This window comes from Panthera pardus, unplaced genomic scaffold (genome assembly GCF_024362965.1).
Source record: "Panthera pardus isolate Hobbes unplaced genomic scaffold, ASM2436296v1 HiC_scaffold_13, whole genome shotgun sequence".
Taxonomy (NCBI): Eukaryota; Metazoa; Chordata; class Mammalia; order Carnivora; family Felidae; genus Panthera; species Panthera pardus.
This window is the reverse complement of record NW_026526688.1, coordinates 59,710,437-59,737,384: the sequence shown is the minus strand read 5'-3', so window position 1 is coordinate 59,737,384 and position 26,948 is coordinate 59,710,437. Positions and strand designations below refer to the sequence as shown.

At 42.5% G+C, this 26,948-nt stretch overlaps 1 protein-coding gene across 3 annotated transcripts in view; it reads left to right on the top strand.

The window, feature by feature from the left end:
• PALLD (palladin, cytoskeletal associated protein) overlaps positions 1-26,948 on the top strand; it is a 406,924-nt gene that overhangs the window by 349,746 nt on the left and 30,230 nt on the right. For all 3 annotated transcript variants that reach the window (XM_019441032.2, XM_019441033.2, XM_019441034.2), the window contains exons 11-12: positions 14,762-15,442; positions 25,971-26,106. In XM_019441032.2, the coding sequence (XP_019296577.2) occupies positions 14,762-15,442; positions 25,971-26,106 (817 nt within the window). The remainder of the gene's footprint in view (positions 1-14,761; positions 15,443-25,970; positions 26,107-26,948) is intronic.

Genomic DNA, 26,948 nt, shown 5'->3' with positions numbered 1-26,948 from the left:
GGAAGAACACAGTTCCCTTGTTGGAGCCTGACTGATTGATAACATATCTTTCCTTTGGTTTTTGGACTGTTTATCTGTATTCTTGTTAGAAGTGGCTTTCTGGTTTAATTGTTAGTGCAAGCCTGTTAGTGAAAGAAGTCTGTACCTTGGTGTCTTCACATGAGTAGCTGAAAGCAAAAACCTAGTTACTACTCGAAGCTCCGTCAGTGGCCTCCTGCGTGATATTGACAAGATCCGGGTTCCTTCCATCTGTCATTCTGTAAATCTCCTGTTTGTATCGTCTTACAGATCTTTATTTATTTATTATTTATGTTTTAAATGTTTGTTTATTTTTGAGAGAGAGCACGCGAGAAAGGGAAGGACAGAGAGAGGCGGGGGACAGAGGATCCGAAGTGGGCTTTATACTGACGGGAGAGAGCCTGTTGTAGGGCTCGAACTCATGAGCCAAACGGTGAGCTCACGACCTGAGCTGAAGTCGGATGCTTAACCAACTGAGCAATCCCGGTGCCCCTCATCTTACAGATATTTATACCCCAGTAGCTTTTTTCCATTGTTTGTTTTAAATTTTAAAAAGAATAGTCTCATCCAGGTGTCTATACTACTTCCCTAAATGAAGGGCCACCTAATTTGTAAAATCTTATAATCTAATCATAAAACCCAGTATAGTGTGCAATAAACTTTATTATTTACATGTTTTGGAAAAGATTAAGAAAGTACAATAAGACAAGCTCAGTACTATAGCTGTATATACTATGAAGTTTTATTCTTTCAAAAGGCATTGCAAGATGTTGCAGGGTTTTAATTGTATTGAGAGGTCATAAGTATCATATTGTAGAAAACTCCATTTAATCAAATGCCAGGTAAATGCCTCTTGACTATACACAGTTGTATATAACCATGCTGAAACCTCATGTAGCTATGGTAAATCTGTCTCGTTTTTTCTTAAGAGTAATTACATTAAGTAATTGGGCTGTTTTATCTAAGAATTATTTTCGTGGTTTTAGTCATTTCTCAGGGAGGGAACCTCATTTATTACAGTTCTTCCCAAGACACATTTTGATAAGCTTCATTTACTGCTGGAAGGACTGGATCTGCCTCCTGAGGGGGAAGGTCAGTCAGCACTGTCATTACTGTGTCTCCTCCTTTGGCCTCTAAGGAATGTCAAGGTCAGTTGGTTATAAGCTAAGAGAGGTCAGAGCCATTTAAAATTTGCAATTCTTTTCCGTGGTCACAAGTCTCTTAGTGCATGCTGCTAAGCTACATCTCTTGAGCTTGCCAAAATGCATTTTTGAGTTTTTTTCAAGAACCTTTTGGGGCGCCTGGGTGGCGCAGTCGGTTAAGCGTCCGACTTCAGCCAGGTCACGATCTCACGGTCCGTGAGTTCGAGCCCCGCGTCAGGCTCTGGGCTGATGGCTCGGAGCCTGGAGCCTGTTTCCGATTCTGTGTCTCCCTCTCTCTCTGTCCCTCCCCCGTTCATGCTCTGTCTCTCTCTGTCCCACAAATAAATAAAAAAAGTTGAAAAAAAAAATTAAAAAAAAAAAAAAAAGAACCTTTTTCCTCTGTGGATAAGAGGTTAGAACTGGAGCCTGGTGATCAGGCAATGATTATAGTCACACTGTGGAACCCTTGGCTTATATAACTTGGCCGTTAACATTTAATCTGGCAATGGTCAGGAGTACTGGGTGGCTCAGTCAGTTAAGCATCCGACTCTGGATTTCGGCTCAGGTCATGATACCGCGGTTTGTGAGTTCAAGCCCTGCGTTGGGCTCTGTGACAGTGCAGAGCCTGCTTTGGAGTCTCTCTCTGCCCCTCCTATGTGTTCTTGCTCTGTTGCCCTCTCTCAAAATAAATAAATAAACTTTAAAAAGATTAAAAAAATAAACCAGCAATGGCCAACCTTCAAATGAAAACAAATTACTCTTTGAGGACTCAGGTCCAACCATGCCTTCCACTCATTTCTTTACCTTTGCAAGACTGAAATATGTACAAAATGTTATTGGCAGCTTATGATCTATTCAGAAATGTGGTTCACTTCTTCAGTGATAGGCATATGTTTTTTAATTTTTTTTTTTAATGTCTATTCATTGCTTTTGAGAGAGAGCAGGGCAAGCAGGGGAGGGGCAGAGAGAGAGTGGGACAGAGGACCTGAAGCGGGCTCTGCGCTGGCAGCAGTGAGCCAGATGTGGGGCTCGAACTCATGAACTGTGAGATCATGACCTGAGCTGAAGTCAGACGCTCAAGTGACTGAGCCACCCATGCACCCCACGATAGGCCAACATAGAAATCTAAAAAGTCCTCTTTATAAATTAGTGTTGTTCGTCAATATGTGAAAGATACTATTTTTTTTAATTCCCGCATATTCAGTAACGTAGCCTCTCAAAAAATGGAGTATGAAACAAATTAATATTCACGTGTCCAATCTTGAAAGACTAGATTGTGGATTTTATAGCTTGGAGGAACTTTAAAACCTATGTTAAGGGACTACTTAACAGTCGTCCAGCTTGCTTTTTCACAGACAAGAAAAAACTGAGACCTGTCTCAGTTAAGGCCACACAAATAATTTGTGGCACAATCACCTCTGCCAGGGAAAACGCTGAGTAGCCCAGTGGCAGCGTCTGCAAGAAATAAAAGTCTGTAAAGCACAGCGTGTGAGACATGAGGCATTACGTGCCTAAAACTGTCCATATGGAGTATCTTCAGGACGTAGCCAAGTTGTCTCTATACGTGGCTGTTTGGGGCTCCGTTGCAATGTTTATATTCCAGTAATGAAGAAACAAAGGGGTAAGACTGACAGAACCGGTCTTGGGTGGAACCCACATTAGAAAGGTCCCCTGCGGCTGAAGGGATCGTAGTGCACATGGAACTATGGGTAAGTCCTGCTGCCTTGACCAGAGATACCACCACGTATAGTCCTGAGCCAGGCTTCCTCAGTTTAAGCCCGTCGGCACTACCGTCCAGCTGCGTAACTTGGAGCAACTTACTTGCATCTTTGTGCCTCCGTTTCCTCGTCTGTAAAACGGAGATAATAAAAGAGGCCTTATCTAGGTTTTTATAAAGATTAAATATCGTTAATATAGATTAAGTTCTTAAAACGGTGTTTGGTACGTAGTAAGTGCTCAATAAGAGCTATTATCAGTAGTGGTAGTAATCATCATCATGATTGATTAAATATTTGGATGAGGCCTCCCCTGGTGACTTCAGATACATGGAATAGATGTTCTCATGCTTCCAGGGTGTTGAGTTATTCGGACAGTAGCACTGTGTCGTCTTTTATGATGTGACCTGCTTTCAAACATAAGCTTCTGCAATTTTATGTTTTAAGAGTTAATATGTTTCTATGTCTTAAGAATTGTATATATTGCAAACATTATATCGTTTCTATGCACGAGGCTAAAAACACTCAAACTACTAATGGCGGAGACTATCAAATGCAGAGATGAGCGGAACACTATTAGCCATTTGTTCTTACAACTTCCAATGGTTTCTTTCACCATTTTATGAGCAATATACGCATTCATTGTTCACTGATTCATCAACTTCAGATAGTGCTAGTAGCGTTTAAGATGATTCTTACCAGCAAGATATTCTTGTCAGGCCTTTGGCACTGACCAGCTGATAACTTTGTGTAGTTAATCTCTACATTTCCATTTCCATATCGGTAAATGAAGGAAATTAGGCTGGTTGGTCTCCAAGGCTACTTCCTTCAAAGGGTCAGGGAACATTTGAATTAACTTAAGCAAAAAAAAAAAAAAAAAAGGTGGAAGAGAGCAGTGGGATTCAGAGATAAAACTGATCTGAGAGTTATCTACATCCAGGTGCTAAAATAGCATCCCGGTTTTACCTCTCTTGTCTTCTCTCCACTTGGCTTCTTTTTATGTATTGGCTCTTCCATGGCAGACAGCAGCTCCGAGGGATTCTGTCCTTTGGGTTAGCTGTCCAAGGACAGAGACACATTTCCCTTTCATCTTCAGTATGAAAAATCCTGACTGGCCTGGCCTGACCTGGGTCATATATTTATCCTTGAATGATTTGCTGAAGCCAACAATGATTGGCTAGTCCTGGGTCATATGCTCGCCCTGTGACCAAGGCTTGGGGGATTATGACAGGCAGACCCACGAGGAATAGAGTAGAAGCAGATCTGTAAAGGAAGGGATGAACTACTTTTACCAGATGAAAGGAAGAATGGCAGATAAGGACAACAGATGTGCACTCTTCTTGGAGTTTCAGGAAACCCATTTGAAGAGGGAACTCATCCAGTTCACCAACTAGTGAGTCATTACTTGCTTTTATGAATGCTTACTGCCATGTCGCCAACCACTGGCCCCATTCTCCTTCCAGAAATAAAGCATGACCTCCACCTCCACATTCTTTAACTTAGTATCAGCCGTTAGGAACTCCCGGCGGTGCTTCCACAATACTTGAAAAACGGGTCCAGATATCAACATCAAGTTGTGGGCAGACATCAGTGCTTCTGATTCCAGACCCAGCACAGTCATCCCTCGAAGCTTTGTTTGTAGCACTGGATTAGGGCTTTATGACCTGCCTCACGACGGACACGCAGGGAACCATTTCCTCTTTCGGTACGGGGGCCAACTTTGTTATCACAGGATACAATCCATGCTTTGAAAAAGAACACTGCAGCAATGGGCAGAATGCACCCTTCTAAAGAAAAGAAATGCCTAGAGATGACTAAAGTTCTCACCGAGTCCTGAAAATATCCCTGAGACTCTTTTCCTCAAGGTAAACATAAACTTGAGGCGTTTCTGACTGAAAACCAAATAAAATGGAAAATGGGCACTGGTACAGGCTTCCGCTGCCTGGAACATGATGGAGTGCCTCACAGATGCCAAATTGGGAACTACGCTGCCAGCTTCACAAACACTCCCCCCTGGGGGATGGGAGTTTCATATTATGGATACTGAAAAACCAGAGTATAAGTACTGTCTTATTATGAGAGCTCTGATTATTTCACCTTTCCCATATGCCACATAAAAGGACACCTGCTGATCTCACAGGTAGGGACATTGACGAGCAAACGAAAGCACAGAACACACAAACCTGGCTCTAGAAGATCTGGCCCGTGGGTGTGTGAGAGCGTCACTGCCGAACCTCGACAGTGCCCTACCGGCCTTGAGGGTAGGCACAGCTTGGAGGAGGGAGAAAGAGTTGCTAGATATTATCGGGGAGGACTTCAAGGAAAGATAGATGTTGAAATGGGCACGAAAGGATGAAGACAGCCTCAGTGGATGGAGAGAAATTGGTGGGGTGTGAGCCAAAAGAGAAAAGACCAAGAAGGAAAACCCAAGGTGAGTGTGGGGGACAATGAGACTAATTTGGAAGAATGAAAATGTGGTGATAGAACAGGAGTTAGGGATAAGAAGTTAGGGCTGTTTGGAGCCAAATTGTGGGAATCTTCGAATTATCATGTTATTTAGGGGGAGACATTAGAGAAGGGGGGAGCACTCTGTCTTAGGCATGCTAAGTTTCTGTCACATGAACTGGGCAACAGAAGTGGAATTCAGGACTAGGGTCTGGGTCAGAGATAGATTAGGGAGTGATCGGAAAGTTCTGATGTTGGGGGAGCACCCATAGTTAGAGAGCCAGGGAAGAACCTGGGAGGAAAAGGCACAGTATCAAAGGCAAGAGGACAAGGAAGCTGGTGGTAGTGATGGCAGCAGAAAAGCTTCGAGAAGGAGGGGGTGATCGCTATGCATTGTCAGGTGCTGCGGAGGAAGGACGGAGGAAGCACCAGCACTGACAGATTATAGGTCCAGAGCACAGCATAACTGTATCTTTATGGTGAACGAAATACCTTGATTTTCAGGAGGTTTACAAAATCAAGCCAAAGGGATAAGTTTTGCAGTGGAAAGAGAAGGGTTTATTAATGGAACGGTGAGTGGTTCCTGAGCCACTGAAATAGTTCACATTTCTTTAAGGGAGAACATTCTAGCAGAACCATAGCCAACCCAATTCCCATGGGAGCTGTTTTGAGACACACAAAACCCTAAAGCTATTTTTCTTATGGACAGAACTTATCTGTATTAAGAAACAAATGCAGTTAATGTTCACTAATTAGGTGATGATTGTTTACTGCATAAAAGTATCCTTCCGGGGGCACCTGGGTGGCGGTTAAGTGACCGACTTCGGCTCAGGTCAAGATCTCGCAGTTTGTAAGTTCGAGCCCCGCGTCGGGCTCTGTGCTGACAGCTCAGAGCCTGGAGCCTGCTTCAGATTCTGTGTCTCCCCCTGCCCTGCTCACCCTCTGTGTCTCTCTGTCTCTCAATAATAAATAAACGTTAAAAAAAAATTAAAAAGTATCCTTCCTTTTTTAAGAGTCATTTGTGGAAGGATTTTAGTTTGCCTCTCCAATGCCTTCAAATCTATTTCCGCTTACCAGGAAATAACATATTCATTTTTCAAAAACTGTTTCATTGGACATGAAAACAGCATATGCATAGGATGAATGTATATATACGAATAAACACCACACTTGGGCTTGGGTAGCTGTTTATGAGTTCCTTTAAAATCAGTTTCTTTATAATGTTTAAATGTTACTGGACTGAAGAGTAAGGATCGTAAAATCCGAAAGTTTATTAGGACCTTACAAATACTATGTTGTAAGTTCCCATTTTATTTTTTTAAGTTTATTTACTTATTTTGAGAGAGTGAGAGAGAGTGGGAGAAGGGCAGAGAGCCAGGGAGAGAGAATCCCAAGCAGGCTCCCTGCCGTTAGCATGGAGGCCGATGTGGGGGCTCAATCTCATGAACCATGAGAGCATGACCCGAGCTGAAATCAAGAGTCAGACAGTGAACCAACTCAGCCACCCAGGCCCCCTATAAGTTCCCATTTTGAACATTTCTCTCTTCAGTTGACTCTGTGTTCTTACCTGTAAATAGAACTGTGGGAGAGTGGCTTTATCTGCAGGGTATCTGTACTCCCTTAGAGCAGCACACCCGGGTGTCCTGAGTGCCACATAGCCTGATGGAACAGCTAGTCTTGTACATTAGCAAAATCCGAGGATTCTAGTTAAATTCTGCCAATATTTATTGATCTTACATGTGAGCACAGTGAGATATTGAAGATAAAATGTTTGGAAGGGGCAGACAAGTGAGAGAATTGTTCTTTTGTTCTCTGAGTGGATTAAAGCCATTTGGTGAGTAGATAATGGTTATTTCTTTTGAGAGATATGACACTTTGCCCTTAGTAATAATGCAGTCTTACCAGTACAGAATGCACACCACTGTTTTAGATATATTCAATTCAGCAAACATAACCTAAAATGGATGACACAGTAGGCTGTCAATGACAATGTGGAAATTTGAGCAAACATTCATATTCACCATACGAAACCTTAAAATATGATATGAATTCTTCATCTCATTATAAGACTGAAAGCTAGGTATCTGTCCATCATTTTCCCCCCAATTATTTATTTTTTCAACGTTTTTTTATTTATTTTTGGGACAGAGAGAGACAGAGCATGAACGGGGGAGGGGCAGAGAGAGAGGGAGACACAGAATCGGAAACAGGCTGCAGGCTCCGAGCCATCAGCCCAGAGCCTGACGCGGGGCTCGAACTCACGGACCGCGAGATCGTGACCTGGCTGAAGTCGGAGGCTTAACCGACTGCGCCACCCAGGCGCCCCTCCCCCCAATTATTTAAAAGCTCAGAGAAATGTAATGCTCAAGACCTGAATAGTTCCTCAACATCCGCCTCACAGGGAATGGGTTTTATGTTTGTTTGTTTGTTTTTTTGGTGTTTCCTTTAGAAATGAGATCACTAACTCTGCCCCAGGTATTGACAGAAAAGGTTGGAAACCAGATTTCTCTTCAAAAGTACACTTTGCCTATGTTAAGAATTAATACTGGGGCACCTGGGTGGCTCAGTCAGTTAAGCATCCGCCTCTTGATTTTAGATCAGGTCATGATTTCACCATTCATGAGTTCAAGCCCCACACAGGGCTCTGTGCGGACAGTGTGGAGCCTGCTCAGGATTCTCTCTCTCCCTCTCTCTCTGTTCCTCTCCCTCTTGTGCACGCACGTGCTCTCTCTCTCTCTCTCTCTCTCAAAATAAATAAACTTAAAAAAAAAAAGAATACCAAACATTTTCAGTTGTCAACAGTCATGTTAATTTCTGTTATGTCCACTATATTAGCAATTTTTATAAGAATCAGTGGCTATTATCTTTTGGCTATTTTCACTGGCCTATGCAGCAACAGAAATCAAAATTATTTAAGGCATTTAACTGTGATGTGGAATTGATGCTTTTTAGATCCTGACCTCACATTCCTCCTGTAAAAAAAAAAAAAAAAAAAAAAAAAAGGCTAAGGCTGAGACACCAGCATTCCACCCCATAGGTCCATCAGGCTTATTCATTAGGACTTGCCAACACCATCCGAGTGTGTCCCTTATCGTATGTAATTTAGTCAGGATACAATCCGGGTTTTTTTTTTTTGTTTTTTTTTGTTTTTTTTTTTTTTGGTAAGACTGTAAATGCTTTGGACTAAATCCCTTAGCCTTCGCAAAGCCAAACTGCTACTTATGTGCCCCATAGAGAGTTGCATCTCCACAGACCTCCTGAAGGAGACTCCTGTGCGTCTGGGAAGCCAGCTGCAGGATTCACGTTCTGAGGAACAGCTCAGGTCAGTGTCCGCCCCTGTTAGGAACACCACCCCTACCTGTTAGTCCTTATTCCCTGAGCTACATGAGGGACACGGCCGTGCTTTGATACTCCAGAGACGTTCCCGGGAGGATTATGGATTGGTCCGCACTTGCTCCGTTTCTCATGGTACATGGAATGACTTCAAATAGACATCAGCTTTATATACGAAGACATAAAGAGCTACTGTTTTTCTGTAGCAGAGCCAAATGCAGTTCTTATTCTAAGTGGAAAGGACGAGTCTTTCTAAAAGAGACTGAAGTCATGTGCTGATTTCACTCAGGTCACTTATTCCCTGAACCCTCCTATGTAATTAATTGTGCTGAGTCCTGGCTCTATCTAGAGAGTCAGGATGATTTACAAAAGGCTCAGAATAAATTAAAGATCAAAGAGCAGGGCTTTTGTAAAGAAACCTATGTCATTTTGCAATAAATGTTAGACACACATTCCTGAGAAGTGGTCAGTTTTAATTTGATTTTAACATTCTCTTGTTTATGGTACTTTGTAGAAAATCCAAATCTTTTATCCCTGCCCTCTCCCCCAACCTTAGGGGGGATGTGTTTAAACTCATAGTTATTTTTGCACTTAACAACCTCCCCAAAACCTAATGTAGTACATTCTCATTTGGCTTATATTCACTCGTTTTTATTATGTAAATGATTGTCCTCAAGACTGTGATTTATGTACCTTTTACCAAAGGGCAATAATAAATTAGTCCTAACCAAAGCAAGTTGTTAGATACTAACGCTCACCAAGTGGACCTTTTTTTATAGGATACGAAGACATAAAGTATGAATAATAGAAACAAGAGCAAGACAGTTGAAGTACTAATATAATAAAGTAGATGGAACTTAATCAGTACTCTCTGAACTGAAGCCCTTGTAGGAGTTTTATATTCTGTTTTATAAGTTCCCAGAATTAATATATTGAGTTCTCTCATAGATCTGATACTGAGCTAATCCCAGCTGGGGAGGAATGTTGTGGGAACACCCAGTTTATTCCCTAATTCACTTACCTACTTTCATTTGAGAATTCTTAAAATTCCCCAGTCCAGTATGGGGCCCTCCTGTTGTAGGCCTGAATATACCGAACATACCTGATAAACCCAGCATGGTATCGAAATTGCGACCGGAAATTAACAACGGTTGTTGTCATTGACAGTGATGTGTCTGCCCTATGCGGGTGTTCGGCTGGGTGTTGGGAGGATGCTGGAAGTCACAGCCCTGGCTGTCAAAGTGCATATAAAGAGCAGGACCAGCACAGCTCTCCGTTCAGAGGGTGCAGCTACGGCCCCGCTTTGTCATACAATGGCTTCTGTATCACACAATAAAAAATGAAAGAAAATGCATAAGCCAACAGCATATTTGTTCTGAAAGCACAAATGTTTTCCAGCTTCGCGATCCCAAGAGTTCCTCCAGACAATTATAAATACTCCATCTTTATTAACATGAGCAGGGGATAAATTACTTCTTGCGATCCAGACATTGCTCCGGAGAGAGATACTGGGAATTCCCAATTTACATAAAAGTTGTTCTCCAGAAGTTTGCTTTCACATCATTTACTTTAAACTTGGGCTGCAGTTCAAAAATTGATATGTAGTAATAATAAACTAACATTTTTAATAAACCTTTTTTGTTTGTTTATCGAGCACTTTAGAGAGAATGGTGTAGCACGAGGCTTTCGCACCAACCAACCCTTCACATCCAGGTTCTGCCCTTAGACAAATTATTTGACCTCGCTGACCTATGGGGAATTTGTGAAAGGGGGATGAAAATGCCAGGTACATGATTGGTGCTGTCTCTCCTCTCCCACCCCTACTATGGCTTTCTGAGTACGAGAAAGCCACTACTTGCAGTGGGAAGAGATAAACAGGAAAATCCCCTTGTAGTAAGGCTAACATCGTCTCCATTTTTTTAAAGGTCCATTTTGTACAGTAACCAGAATCCATGCGGTGGCTCTCTCCTGTTGTGGAACGTTTCTTGAGTTCACACTGTGAACCAGGCACTGTGCTCATTTTATCCTCGCAATGACCCCGCAGTTAGTAGCGGGTGGAGTTGGCTTTCAAGCCAGTACCGTCCAGCTCGAGTCTAGCTTCTTTCTCCTGTACCACACTGCCGCTTGGCTGGTTACGTTTTCCAAGGCTGCTTTAGTCTGGTGGCAAGACAGATGACTGAATTGGAAAGTAAACTGTGTTCCACATCTCTCTCTCTTTATCCCTGTCAAATCTAAATCTTGGCCCCATCCAATTGTCTGTACAACTGTTCTAGTTAAAATCTGTGTCCAGGGGTGCCTGGGTGGCTCAGCTGGTTGAACGTCTGACTTTGGCTCAGGTCATGATCTCGCCGTTCTTGAGTTCGAGCCCCGTGTCGGGCTCTATGCTGGCCAAGCTCGGAACCTGGAGACTGCTTCAGATTCCGTGTCACCCTCTCTCTTTGCCCCTGCACCACTCGCACTCTGTCTCTCTCTCTCGGAAATAAATAAATATTAAAAAAATTTTAAATCTGTGTCTAAACCATTAGGATTGGGGGAAGGAGGCTCTTGATTTTCTATAATGCAGGAGGAGAATCCACTGAGTTAGTATTTATATATTCCCTTTCTGAGCTGCCCAGATCTTCTCATCTTTGCACCATTTCACCCTAAAGAGAATCAAGTTTGAGGTCAAATATTCTTAAATATATTCTTGAATATGTAAAACTTAAAACTTTGATGATTCAGATCTTTAAGGCCCTCATGCTGTAGTGACACAGAAGCATGAGGAGAAAAAGTTCTTAGAAGGGAACGATGACCACAGAATGTTTTAGTTTTTTTTAAATCACATTGGAAGTCGGGGTTCTTCCATGTTGACATGCCTGGTGCAGTTAAAGAAGCCAGACACAGACACAGATCTAACCTGGCTCTACAGGTTACTTGCTCTGTGACCTTGAGCAGGTTACCTGAAGTGTCCTCATTTGTAAATGGAGTGTGACAAGTGCATGACAAAAAGCCCAGCCCTCTCATTTCCTCAACTATTGACGCCTTTAGAATTGCAAGAGGGGTAAGAGTAGAGAATTTCTTAGATTTTTTGAATGAGGGTTGTGGTACAGGAAGGGGAAAAAGGCTGGAGGCGGGGGAGGTGTTGGTTGATGGAGTAGTTGTGCAAAGCCAAACACTTTAATATGATGCTCAAAGTGCTGTCCTTGCAAGTAGGGCTTCCCAGAACTCTTTAAGCCTAACAGCTCAACCTTTACCCAGTATTTCCAAGAAGTTAAGTTTCATTTTCAGAAAAAAGCAGAAAAAAAATGGGGAAACCAGAAAAGTGATGACTTTTTATAGTATATCTTTTAAAGTAACTTCCAAAGGCTTTTCTGGAACCTCTCATTCCCTTTGTAACTTAATGAGGACGAAGAAAATGACTTAGAACTGTGCATTTCATCACCTCAGAGTCCAGGTTTTAGATCCATTTAACTCCAGTATTCTTTAAAATATGATGATCTGCCAGAAATCAAGTCAGATACTTACTGATTCAGAATAACTATTTTACTTCCCTTCCCACCTCTCCAGTTCCCTGCATATTTTATTCTTCTTCCAGTGCAAAATGGGGGAGTAGAAACCCTAGCAGAGTTCTTTGATGCAGCATCTGTCGGTAGCCAAATCACTGTAATGCCTGTTCATTTCTTGTGAAATGCTGTATTAATACTTTCTTGAACTGAACTGTCTAAAAGCATGTCAGCAGCTTTAAGCCCACATGGGTTAACAAACTTGGTGGTTGTTTTAATGGCCGAATGAGTAGGCTTGACCCCAGGAGAGTTAGAATACAGTGGTGGTCTGGGCTTTCCTGCCCTGGCTTCTTTGAAGACTGGCTTCCCAGAGCCACTCCCTAATCTTGGGGCAGAGGAGTCCTCACAGTAGATATAGGGAACGATATGTTGTCTGTAGCAACCCTGCTGGAGCCACCACACGCAGTTATTTGCTGATGCCAGGCCGAGCTTAAAATACCTTAAAACACAGCGGAGGCTCTGGCTGTGGTGAGCCCAGCTGGCCAGAGTAGGGGAGCAGTGCCTCTGAGGAGGGCCATGCGGATGACTCCCAGTTCAGATGCACTCAGCCAAACGTTGAAGATGAACATTCGAGGACTAGGATGCATAAGTAGGAAATAAGAAGGTGATAGAACAGGCAGGGAGATCAGAAAGGAGATTTGGGGATTCAAGATGAGCACTAGATGATGGGGTTTAGAGCTGTTGGGTGGTTTTTTATGCCTTCTATTCCTGGGCCAGTTCTAAATACGTGAATGCAGGAACACATGTGCTGGACAGTGGACCCAAACCACACTGACATCTGGAACTCAGCATCTGGTGAATCCTAGCAGTGTCATGGCTTTAAAAACGCTCCAGTTAAAAATGCTCCAGCTTTAAAAACGCTCCAGTTAAAAGTCCTTTTAAAACGCTCCAGTTAAGTTCCACAGGACTGACCCCACAAAGTTCTTTGGTGTTGAAATCTTTGATACTCTGCACAGATTAAACATATAGAATCATCCTTATACTTCATATACACACTAGAACCACCTAATATATACTTTTCAGTTCCCAGGAAAGTATTTCTTGCTCTCTTTGTGGATTTAAGTGTAATCAGTTTACTGGATAATTATAGAAGGGAATGGAAAACAAGGGAAGGATGTTCCTACATCTAATGATACTTGTTAACAGAGCTAAAATCCTTTTGGGTTTTTTTTTTTTTTTTACTGTCAGCAACTTCAATTCCTTTTATTGCTCTGAATCTCTAAAAGCTTGATTTTGAAAATTAAATAATTAATAATTAAATTAATTCAATAATTTCATTGTTTAATAACATTAAATTTTATTAAATTAATTAAACAATTAAATTGGGGGTTTTGTGTTTTAGTTTCCAAAGGTTTAAAGTTAAGAGCAAAGTTAGCTTTACCTATTCATGATTGCTTTATCTGGTTGTTACAGTGCCACCTTCTGTTGAAGTTTCTTTTGACAGCCATTGGTGCACTGAATTAAAAATGTCTTGGATGTAAAATTCAGCTAACTAGGAAAGCTTGAGTAAAAGATTTTAGCTAATTGTTAGCTGCTTACTAACTTCTTTTGTAAAATCTAAAATTCAGACTATCTCTTCTCGATGGAAAGTACTTGGGGAATTAAAACTGCATTATTTATTATTATTAATAATTATTGTAATTTATTCCTTATTGAACACTTGCATATTAAAAATAGGTGTCATTTGTGTATTTTAGACATGGCACAAAATATCGGTGTGTATTAAGGTTTGTATAAATAATTGGCAGTTCAGAGTCTAAAATTCTGGTGATAGTAAATTTTGCATATGTCTTTGTAGGTAACAAATGCAGGAATTAAAGTGGAAATCACCATGTGGTATTTATTAAATGCAGAGTTGAGGGGCGCCTGGTGGCTCAGTCGGTTAAGCATCTGATTTTGACTCAGGTCATGATCTCGTGGTCCGTGAGGTCAAGCCCCGCGTCGGGCTCTGTGCTGACAGCTCAGAGCCTGGAGCCTGCTTCAGATTCTGTGTCTCCCTCTCTCTGACCCTCCCCCGTTCATGCTCTGTCTCTCTCTGTCTCAAAAATAAATAAACGTTAAAAAAAAATTAAAAAAAAATGCAGTTGATAGCACTAAAATAGGCAAATTGGATGAAGCTAGATCTTCCAAAAACAACTTAAATGTTTCTTTTAACTTTCTCATTATGATAGAATTTTCTTCCAAAACATTGGCAAACGAGAGGACCGAGGACTCCTGTCGGAAATTTTTCTCTTCATATTTCTGGTTCTATTCAAATGAAATACGGCCCCTGGGAGTCAGACCTAAAATTTCCATCACTGAGATTTATTTGTAAACTGATTTGGATCATCTTGGGTAAAACTTCAATTAGACATTGAGATAACCGGTTACGCTTAGTTAACCTAGCGCTTTGTCCACAATCCATAACGGGCAGCACACGTGAGGCTACTAACCGGTGCCTAACTCCGGCCGGGTGTGGCCTGGAGCTGCCATTCGTGGGGAGTTACGTCCACAAGTGATCCTCACTGCCTCGCACGAACGTTCCCCTAGTTCCCTCTCTGAAGGTGTCGCTTTTGTCTCCCCTCAGGGACCCTCTGAAAATCCAGCAGCTGCAGAACCAGGTCCGGCTGGAGCAGGAGGCCAGCGCGCGGCACCCCCCGCCTGCCGGCGCCCCGCGCAGCGCGCCGCCCTCGCCGCCCTTCCCGCCGCCGCCCGCCTTCCCCGAGCTCGCGGCCTGCGCGTCGCCCGCCTCCCCGGAGCCCATGAGCACGCTCGCCTCCCGCTCCGCGCCCGCCATGCAGTCCTCCGGCTCCTTCAACTACGCGCGCCCCAAGCAGTTCATCGCGGCGCAGAACCTCGGCCCCGCGTCGGGCCACGGCACGCCGGCCTCCAGCCCCAGCTCCTCCAGCCTCCCGTCGCCCATGTCCCCGACCCTGAAGCAGTTCGGCCGCGCGCCCGCGCCGCCCTTCGCACAGCCCTTCGGTGGCGCCGAGGCCGAGGCTCCGTGGTGCCCGTCCTCGCCGTCGCCCCCGCCGCCGCCGCCCCCCGTCTTCAGCCCGACGACGGCCTTCCCGGTGCCCGACGTGTTCCCGCTGCCGCCGCCTCCGCCGCCGCTTCCCAGCCCGGGCCCGGCGTCCATGTGCGCCTCGCCCGCAGCCCGCTTCGGCCACAGCCAGACGCCCGCGGCCTTCCTCAGCGCCCTGCTGCCCTCGCAGCCTGCCCCGGCGGCCGTCAACGCCTTGGGCCTGCCCAAGGGCGTCACCCCCGCGTGAGTGACAGCCCCACGCCCCCGCTTGCCCCGCCCCCTGAGCTCGTGGGGCAGTGCCCCCTGATCCGCAACCCAGGGGTAGCCCTGGGCCTTTTTTACGAATTTCCATCCAGCTGGTGTTTAGCTTCTTACCACAGCAGCTTTCCCAGACTCTTCTTGTCCAGCTACCTTACCGTTGCCAAGTCAGTACTTTCTATTCTGCACTAAGCAATACAAGATTCTGCTCAGAAACTACCCAGTCTATGCGGTGCGCCTATGATTTTGATGGTAGTGGCGTTGGCTACTATATAGGACGTCGTGCTAAGCAATTCACGGATGTTACCTCATTTGATACACTCCTGAGAGGTGTCCTTGCCCCACTTAGGGCTGAGGATTCCAGTAATTAAAGAATTTGCTCAGGGGCACATTAGCCCCCGAACTGAGATTTGAGTTCCTGTCTGTCTGACCTCAGATCCATGCACTAACCAACAAACTATCCAGATATTTGAGATCAGTATTAAAATAACCGTGGAGGGGGTGGGTTATTAAGTGTACGTTTCATGTTTTTGAATTATCTAAATTAACAGAATTAAAAAGCCAGCCTTTACGTAGACGTAGTGATTGAGCGGAAGAGAGGAAAACGTGTACGTGTCTTTGTGTGATTGATGCACGTGAGTGAGGACGTGTGCAATGTAGTGAAGAAGTGACCGTGCCGGTTCTGTCCCTGACAGTGATCTCTATGTAAACTACATGGAACCTCCAACTCAGTCTTTCTATTTGCAGATTATCTAAATACCTGTCTTCCCTTATGTCACAGTGATGTGGCAGCCATCTGAAATCTTTAAGTAGGAAATCCATGAGGATAAATAAGATAACATCTACAAGAGTACATTAAAGCCCTCAAAAGAAATATATAACGTAGGTGTTTAGCACATACTGTCGATGACTAAAAGCTAGCACATGCTCATTTCACTGAAGAGTTCAACACAAGTACACATCAGCAAAGGTCAAGACATTTCCCACATCTCTGAAATAAACTCAGATCCTACTTCAGAGTCTCCCAGAATCCCAATATTGTCCAGAGAGAGAAGGAAACCCTACTGAAGAACAAAATGAGGGGCATCCCTTGGGTGGCTCAGTCGGTTAAGTGTTCGACTCTTGATTTCCGTTCAGGTCATGATCTCACCGCCATGAGATCGAGCCCTGCGTTGGAGCCTGCTTAAGATTCTCTCCCTCCCTCTCACTCTGCCCTTCCTCCCTTCATGCTTGCACCCAGTCTCTCAAAAAAAAAAAAGAAAAAAAAAGAATGAGAAGACCTTAATTCAGGTTATTTTCATTGATATGAAAAAGTTTTCCATTCTCGGATGTACTAACACCAACTTAGAGATGAGCATTGCTATGTTTGACTTTGACAAGGTGTATGAAGGAGCTTCAGGTAGCAATATCATGTTTTGATAAGCACTTTCTAAATGTCGATTATATGAATTCTATATTTGAAATCTGGCTTCTCGAATCCGTATTGGAAAAACCTCAGTCAAATGAATATGTAAATAGAATAAAGGAGGAGAGTTTGTATAGTAATGTTGTGATAATGGGCTTCTACTGAAAGTTGAGTGAGTCAACTTGCCTGAGAAAACTTGCTTTTTCTCTCCTACTTTTTTGTTTTATTTGGCTGCTAGGAAATGAAGTATTATCTTGCCACAAAGAAGCTCACTGTTAGATCCAAAAAGTGGTAATTTGTTGCAGGACACTGTTTTGTCCCTCTTACTAGGAAATGGTACCAAACCTTGCTTCCCAGGAAGATAAGTACTCATCTGTGTAATATTTCTCCTCAGTGGTGTTGGGTGGTCATGCCTTTTATCATCGTAGATAGTCTTTTATCCTCTTAAGTAGAAATAATAGTTTATTCTGATCTTTGAAATTCTCTTAAGAAGGTATGCAACTTCAAGAGCGTACCTCAAGTAATAGAAGCATTTGTTTATCAACATGTATCACAGTTATTAATTTTATGGAGTAAAATACTGTGTAATTGTTATCACTAAAAATTCTAGCAGCTCCTGCCATTCCTTAAAAATTAATGGAGAAGCCATGCTAATTTTGTGGCTCCTATGGAAAACTGTACCCAAAGATAGACACTGTGACACCAAAGATAAGTGGCAGTAGCAGGCTACAGATTTTTAGCTCTGTGCTGGTCCAGTAAGCCCTTATTATACAGTTACCCTTTCGTCTTCAAGGAATTTTTCCTTTTGCTAATAAATCATACATATCTGAAGAATTCACCCTTCTGATTCAATATATGTGACTTTTGGAACATATTTTTTCCTCTAGTATTTTGTGGGATCCCTCATTTGTATTCTGAATTAAAAATGAAAAGGTAGTTGGGGCGTCTGGGTGGCCCGATCGGTTAAGCGTCCAACTTCAGCTCAGGTCATGATCTCACGCTTCGTGAGTTCGAGCCCCTCATCGGGCTCTGTGCTGACAGCTCAGAGCCTGGAGCCTGCTTTGGATTCTGTGTCTCCCTCTCTCTCTCTGCCTCTCCCCTGCTCACGCTCTGTCTCTCTCTCTCCCTCTCAAAAATAAATAAAAATTAAAAAATTTTGTTTTTAAAATGAAAAGTTAGCTTTTATCCTTCACAATAATCCAAATGATTTGCCCAAGACCGAATTTCTGACCTCTTTGAACTTGTAAGAACTGGCCAACTGTTGTCAAATGAATCTTTTAAATTACTTTCACTTATACTTCACTGGGAATTTGTGATTATGATAGCAAATTCAGTTTTGCTTATATGTATGGTTTCTCAAGTTGAATGGTTTTGCCATATTTATCAAGCGCCGGTGAGTAGATTGATTATACATGATTCAGTAAGCAGAAATACGGTATTTTTTCTTTGCCCTCCTTGTTTTACCAAAATCTTACATATAAATGTCACTTGTCTTAGTTTTCTTAATCATCAGTTGCATACTAGTTGTTTTATTCTGTTTGTTTAGCAGTGTCTTTGTTTTAATTCGTGAAAGGTCACGCACTAAGTTTTTAAATAGTCTGTGGAGATAAGGTTCTGTTTCTCACATGTCTGGGTAGCAGAGGTCAAGTCAGGAAACAAAGGCCTTGGATGCCAGTGATAGACCACAAGGTCAAGAAGGCCGGTGACAGTGGGCTGCGGTCAGACTCGCAACAACAGTATTTGGTTGTTGGCTGATTGTGGTTTGGGAACTTCTGCACATCCAGTTCCCCTGGTGCCTTCCTTTCTTCAAACAGCTTCATTCTTCCCGAGGGTTACTGGGGTCACCAGCAGCTTCTCAAAGCTGTTGACAGACACAAATGTTAAGTTGACTAAATTTTTCAGATGGAGGCAATGAGGAGAAAAGATGCCTTAGAAAGAAGCCTGTTTGCACTTTGATAAAAATTAGTGTGTTCTATTCCCCTCTCAGTCGCTGATAGTTGGTTTTACAGCTTCCACTGCTGTAAGCCTGTTCCTGCAAATCAGCCCTGCAAAATGGTGGCAATCCAGAGGATTCAGGAACGCCACCTAGGAATAGTGCAGCAGGTCTGTCTCTGCTGGTCTCTGAGTGGCTGTACCAAGTCTCGTGGTGAAGCAGGTCAGAACTGTCCCCGAGAACGAGATTGGCGCTTGTTGGCACTGCATTTTTTGCCCATCTTCACATTCCTACAATGTGTTCTCATAAGGGAGTGCCATATAGCCACAGTGCTACAATGTTTCCTACTCTTAATTGCTTCCTTTGTATAAGGAGGCCTTTGGTTTGAAGTGATACCCCATGTTTGTCCAAAGTTAAATCGTGTGTCAATAAGAGCTTTTATATACATGTATTAACGAGAGCTTTTATTCTGTAGGCGCCCAGCTCCTTACAGACATTATCTCATTGTCCTTCTCTTTCACCCTGATTTATAAGAAACAGGTAGGTGGGGACACTATCATCACTCTACATGCAAGGTGAGGGCACCAAGAGGTGAAGCGATTCCCCAGGGTTCTGGAATAAGCCTAAGCAAAGAGGGAGTGACTTAACCTTGGCTGTATTGCCCAGGTTGATCTCAGTTAAGTCTGATGTCTGCTATTTCTTGATTAAAGAAAACGGCTGCAGACCAACAAAACAAAATCCCCTAAGTCTTAAGAAACAGTTTGTAAAGATTTATTTGTGTTTTAGGCAGTTTTGAAGTCAAGATAGTGGTTAGATAGTAACTAACAGAAAAGACAAAAGCTGCATTGGACTCTGCAGACATTATCTCATTCTTGTCTTTCTCCCCCCTTGCAGGAAACAGGTAGGTGGGGGTAGGTGGGGGCCTTGTCGCTCCCCATCAGAGGCAGAGGCCCAAAGGGGTTGAGGACCTTCCCAGGGTCTCATTATTGGGTTCATTAATGTCTAGTATCCTAGAGGATTGCACAGAAAGTTGCATCCAATTCTGAGCAAGTATTTCCTAACAAATGAGTAGGCAAGTTTTCGGGGTCTGCTGTGACTGCTGATGATCTGCTGAAATGTCTGCCCCAGGAACAGGTCAGAATCAGACCTGCTCATCTCAGATGGCTCTGTACCAAGTAGGTATAGTGAACACACATGTGTCAGTATATCCTTTAAAGAACCCAAAAGGTAACGTGAAGAGAACTTGATATTTTTATAAAGTCACCTATTTTCCTTTAAGAGCTCAGTTTATCCATTTGTACTCTAACAGCTTGGGCTTTGTCATAGAATTTAGTAAGAAAATAGAATTGATATACAAAAATTCAGTTTGGGTATCTTGGGCTCTTTCATATATTAATTCACATATTACATTCGTGGATATGAGGGATACCTAAATGCCAACATGTTAATGATTTTGCTTCCTCTGAAATGTTGTGGAGTTTAGTTATTATTAGATATCACTGAATATGAGAAGAGGAGAATAAGAGGACTTTCAGAAGTTGTATCAAGGGCAGGACGCTTTCAAGATTATTCAGTAGCCAAGAAGAAAAGAAAAAGAAAGAAAACCTCCCAGATTTGGTGGTGTTTGAATCTGGAAGATTTTACCTTCCAGATGCATGTGTGTGTGTTTAAGAAGTTTTTACCCCCAACCACATGAATATTATTTTAAAATGTTAAGTGACTTACTGTTTAAGCTAGAGTAAACAGATCAGTAATATTTTTTGCACAGTTGGGCTGAATTGTGTATACACTGAAGTATTTATATTTCGTGTGGGAGGCTTGCATGAATTGTTTACTGGTTAAGATTTGCTTCTGAGGATGAGTTTTTGTGAAGAGTTGTGGTTTTAGTAACAGTTTACTTTGAATAAGCATTTAAGCAATTTCATTTTTAATTGTACAAACCATCATGAAAGGAGATCACCTCTTTGTCATCAAATTCTCTTGTTAAAATTTCCTAATGAGTTGTTGCTCTTCATTTATCAAAAGTGGTGCCACTGGGGAGAACCAGCCACAGCCATCTTACATTAGGCTCCAACAAAGAATTCGTCTTACAGGAAAACAAACTCAGTTGCCAAAGCTCTGCCTCAAAAACTTACAACTATTTTTCTTTTCTACTGTAACATTATATAGGAACCCTTAACTCTGTGCTCAGTTTTTAACACAGTTGCTTGAAGTGTTTTCTGAATTATGTCAGTCCAAATGAGATACTCTCTGAAAAAAAAAGGTTCCGTATTAAAACAAGGGTGAGAAATATTGTGTCCTACCCCTCTTTTCTCAGGGTTCACAATGCCCTGTTGACCTTGCCACGCTCATTCAGGCCCTGAGACCTTTGCACTGCCTCGCTCTCCCTCTAGTCTTCACTCTGTCACTTGGGCCTCAATGGTTCTGTCATCTCCTCCGACCTGTGATTGACTGCACTGTGTAATACAGTCATCCACTCACACTCCCGTCCTTTCATGGCACTTACCACCTCCTGCTATGCCCTTCCTTTCACTCTTCTATTTCCTTTCTCTCTCTGCCATCCCCACCATACAATATAATTTTTCTGAGTTCAGTCCCTTAGTTTTACAGGAAAATAAACATGGTATTGCTAGCACTCAGAACACAGCTGAACACTGAAAAAGCCAATCAATAAAGGTTATTTGCACCTTTTTGGAAATTGGTCAAGAGTTCTTGGCATCTTTTTAAACTCCTTTATGTCTTTCATTCCGTTCTCCTTGGCCAGTTTCATCTCTGTGATTCACTTCCCTACTGGGTAGTTTCTGTTGGCCTCTCCAGAGCCCCTCTTAGTATGCCAGGCACAATCTAAATACTCAATATGTATTAGTTTATGTCATTTTCCTAATAACCCTATAGGTACATGCTATTAATACCCACATTTTACACTTTACAGAGGATGAAACTGAGGCACATAGACATAAGTAACTAGCCCAAGCCCCAGTGTTTTAGGGAGTAAAAAATAAGAGATTGTCCCTTCTACACCTTTAGTCATGCTGATTCAGAATTCCTTCCTCCCCACCCCCACCCCCCCGCCAACCACCTGTCTACATCCTTATGATGGTTCAAGATCCTGGATACTGCCTCTTTCACAGAGCCTCTGCAGTCAGTCTAGCCAGCATTCTTTCCTACTTTTTTTACTCCTATTGCACCTAGAATCACCATGACATAGTTTATTCCTTAATTTATTCTCCAACTTATCAGCCCCTTGAGATCAAAGGCCACCTGTTAGGATTTGGCTATCTTCTTGTCACATAGAGTAGTGTTGGGACTACCAGTGATGTAGCTTTTGTTTTATTATTTTTTGTTTTTATGTATAGAGCTTCTGCTTAGAATTCCAAGATGTCATCAGGTGACACAATCACTTGTCTTACAAACCAACTGTTGAATTTCAGGCTTAACAGAACTCATATTGATGTTTGCCTAGCATTGTGCCTTGCTGTATACTCAGTAATATTTGTCAGTGACTGTTAGACATTTAAAAATCTTTTAGTTGATTGATTTGATTTCAGTGTTAATTGTTCAGAACCAAGAAATTATGTGTACCTTAAATTCTGTGAGTCAAAGAAAATGTCTTTAAAATGGCAGGGAATAGAGATGAAGCAAATGCTCTTCTAAATGCTTGTGATCTTGATACATTTAGGGAATCACCTTGTTAAGAGAAATATAGAATGGCCAGGGTTTGTATTTGGGTCAAAGAGTAATTTTAATTGTACTCTTTGAAACAGTAAAATACCTGGGTGGCAGGGATCCAAACCAAGGTGAATGGCTTCTCTATGAAATGTCCTAGGGCAGGTGTTCTCAGGTCCCTTAAAGAGTCAAAGATACTGAGAACTGCTTTTTAAGCAACAGGACTTATTCTGTTGTGAATAGACAGGTGTTTACTTGTTCAAGGGGACTTGGGGCCATCTTTTACAAAAGCAGTTCCCTGTTTATATTGTTTAGATGATCTGTTCTGCCCTTGATAGCCGCCCTTTGCCCCTTTCTTTCTTATTGGTGCAAGGAACATGGCTCTCAGTGTATTCTGCCTGCAGAAACACAGTGAAGCTTCTGTCATCAGAGGCTGCTCATCATCACGGAGTTGTGCAACTCATTTATGTTGTCAAGTGTAAAATAATGGGAACCTGTGTGTTCCCAATAATAAGTGATGTAACACAGAGCTAGCTTTAATGTTGCCTTTCAGGTGACTTCAAAACCTACCTCTTCCAGTTCTCAGATGTAAGGCTTTAGTCAAAAGCAGTGTAGAACTTTTTTTTCCCCAAAACTATGTAATTTGTATTTGTTCTGAGCCTAACTTATTTACATGTGGTTTGATCATATGGATGGCTTTGGCATAATTTTTCTTGCCTGAGGAGGGGAGAGAGAGGTCAGAAGTGAAGATAGTGCGTCCATTCACTAATTCCATGAATGTTATTTGAGGATCTGCTGTTTGGCAGGCATTGTCATGAACAAAAAAGGCATGGTGAGAGAGGGACAATTTAAAAAGAACGTACATTAATAAACTTTGATAGGTGCTATGAAGAAAACAAACATGTTACAATACAACATGGGTAGACTGGGTCAGGGTCCTCCTTTCCAAGGAGACAAAAAACTGAAGCCTGAAGGCTGATGACACTGTCTTGAGAAAAAAAGGAAGGGAGAAAGGCTCCAGCTCAGGGAAGCTGGCAATGTGTGCACATTTTTGTTAACCGATTATATGGTCCTAAAAATTGAGGTTAAAAATCACTATTTCTATGGCTCTTGTTGTTAATATGTCACAGCTTCACTGCCCAGCTCCTTAAAATTCAAGATCAACTCCCAGTGAGTAAGATACAACGAAGTTTGACCTTGTTCTTGATATTCAAACACAGGATATCACAGTATTTTCTTTAATACCAATGTTTAACACCCTCCCACTTGAACTTTGGGGCAAGTGACTAGAAAGAAAGGACCTGGAAAAGCTGTCAGGGTAGTTTCTGTTATAGGTATCACAAGATTAAATGCACATGGTTTATTGATTTACATAACTAGTATGGGGTCAGGCAGTTCCACGGTGGGTTAAGGGCTCCAGGGTCTCTGTCCTTCCAGACTGTCATCATTAGCCCCTTGTGGTCAGCATGGCTGCAGCAGTTTTGCGCATTTCCTTTTGACATAATGGCAGCCATTGAAAGAAGAGGCGTATTTCTTCCTGTGTGCTTCTTTTTAGAGATGAGAAATTTTTAACTAGAGCACCTCCCCCTCTCCCACCCTCATTTCCCCAATCTCACTGGCCAGGGCTCCATCACAGGTCTCTGGCTACACTAATCACCGTCCAGGAGATGGGGACCACTCAAATTAACTTAGATCACTCACCCCTGAGTTTGGGGAGGTGGTCACCTTGGGGAGGTGGTCACACTGAGGGGTGAACACCCAGCAAAATCAGGGGAAGCTCTGCAAGGAAACAAAGGGGAATAGACCGGAGGAGCCCAGGCCTCAGGGCTCAGAGTATTACTGATGAGGGCCGAGTACACAGCTGTTACAGGATGCTTATGCTTTCTCTTGCATATTTAGTGATTGGCTGTTCCCAGCATTTTGGGGTGCAATGGTGAGAAGCAGAGGGTTTGGTGAACTTCAGTGTTAAATGACATCCTCAGCCTTACTAGTGCTTTCTACCATATCAGCAAGGTGGTATCAGGCACAGGATGCCTTGACTCATTATTTGCAGTAAACCTTTTTTTTAACTTAGAAATGTCTTATCATAAAACATATAATCTAAATGAGGAAGCATATACAATGTATATATATAGTCTAAAAGAATAATAATAAAAGTCATACCTGTTTCTAGTATCTTTGAAGGTTCCCCACATGACCCTCCCCAGTCGTATCCACAACTATCCCTAGAAGATACTACCCTGAATTTCAGAGTTAATCCTTCTCTTGTCTTAATGGTTTATATATGTGTGTTTCCCTAAGTTTATATCTCAAACTTTTTTATGAATCAGAATCACCTGGAGGGCTTGTTAAGACACAAACTGCTGGACCCTAACCCCAAGGTTTCTGACTCAGCAGGTATGGAGTGAGTCCAAAAATCTGCATTTCTACCAGTTTCTCAGGTGATGCGGAAGCTGCTGGCCAGGGACCACCCTTTGAGAACCCCTACCTTGGCAGAAGACTGCTTAGCTTTTTGCATGTTTATAATTGGAAGCATATTTTATGTATTCTTCAACTTGGCTTTGTTTTAGCTCAGCATTATGTTTTTGAGATTCATCTTTGGTGATAGGGTAGCTATGAGTCACTCATTTTCACTATTGTATAGTATTCTCTTTCTCTTGCATCTTTACTCACAGCCCTGTGAGGGCAAAGGAAGAGAAGTGGGAAGCAAATTGCTTACAGCACCAACAAAAGCGATACCACACCCATCAAGCATCCAGCCCCAGCGACCCCTGGCTCACGTGTTCCGACGTTGTTGCTGCCCTTGGAAAGAAACATTCTGAGGTGTCACCTGAGAGCCCTAGGCTCTCCAGGGGGTTTAGGAGGCTTGGGGAGTGCCAGGCAGAGCGGAGCCTGCAGACCTTCCAGGGCCCGTTAGTATAAAATAGACCTTTTATAACATTGGCCTCCTCTAATCAAATCAGGATAGAAGGGAAGGTAACAAACGATATTTGCTTAGAATGAGCTAGACACTCTTGTTGAATAAGTTGATTACAAAGGATCAGAAGGACTGAACTTCTGGAAGTATGAAAGAAATATGTTCTCTTTGAACTCTTCTCAACAGCCCTATATGGCATATATTTTATATTTGTTTATAAAACATGTTAAGAAACTAATCCAAAGTCACAAACCTAATCCAAGGCAGAGCCAGATTTTAAACCTGTGATTACAAATCGTTGTCTTTTCACTTTACATTGCTGCCTCCCTGGGACTGAAGCACAGGCCTGCCCTATCCTTGGCATGTATCTGACCACCTGAGACACACTCCCTAAGGCATTTCCACTTTCTCTGAAAGCTGGTTCCAATTAGTGTTACCTGAACACTGCAAGCAGCTTTCATGGTTCCTTCCATAATTAGTTGGAATAGATGTAACATTAGAAAAGAGTGGGATGCATTGATACATTGTACTCTCTTTGTTGAACTTGAATGCCTGACAACTGACCATACTGTCTTGTGCTTTTGTCCTACAGGGGATTTCCAAAGAAAGTCAATAGAACCGCTAGAATAGCTTCTGATGAGGAGATTCAAGGCACAAAGGATGCTGTCATTCAAGACCTGGAACGAAAACTTCGCTTCAAGGAGGACCTCCTGAACAATGGCCAGCCGGTATGGAGAGACAGATTTGGGGCTTGTACTTGGAATATTAGCTACCCACATCAGAGAGCTCTTCCCTGACTTAGGTTCTTGCAATCTGTCCATGAAAAGATTTCATTACCCCTAAACCTCGGTGTTCGTCTTAGCATTATGGCCTGAATCTGGGGGAAAGGGAGGAAAGTAGAAAGGCTTCCCTCTACTCAGCCTTCACTGTTTCCTCCTATTCATGAAAAACATTCTGGGAGTGAAGATAGCAAGTTGGAGATAAAGAGGAAAGTCTGATTTTAAGGTGGGAAGTAAAACAAAGGAGGAATTGCAACATTACAAAGAAAAAGGAACAGACCTGGGCTGGGTAGGAGGGGGAAGGCGTGCTCTGGAATGATTTGTATCTACCAAAAGGAGAATCTGGATTCTAAGACATGTACTGCTTCTACAGAAAAACTATCCTCACTAAGGAAACAACCCCTGAAGTCCAGGACTGTCCTACTAGACCATAAATAGATAATGATTCAGTAATGAAGGAGTAATGCTTGTTCTACAATATTGTTCTAGTTTGTCAAAGCCAGACAACTAAACTCAAGAAAAAAAAAAAAAAGAATTACATTTTAAGGGGGTTTAGTATAGTATCTGTATGGTAGATTTGGGGCACCTGGGTGGCTCAGTCAGTTAAGCATTCGACTTCTGGTCATGATCTCACAGCTCATGAGTTCGAGCCCTGCGTCAGGCTCTATGCTTATAGCTCAGAACCTGGAGCCTGCTTCCGGATTCTGTGTCTCCTCTCTCTGCCCCACCCCCACTCATGCTCTTTCTCTGTCTCTCAAAAATGAATAAACATTAAAAAAAATTAAAGATAG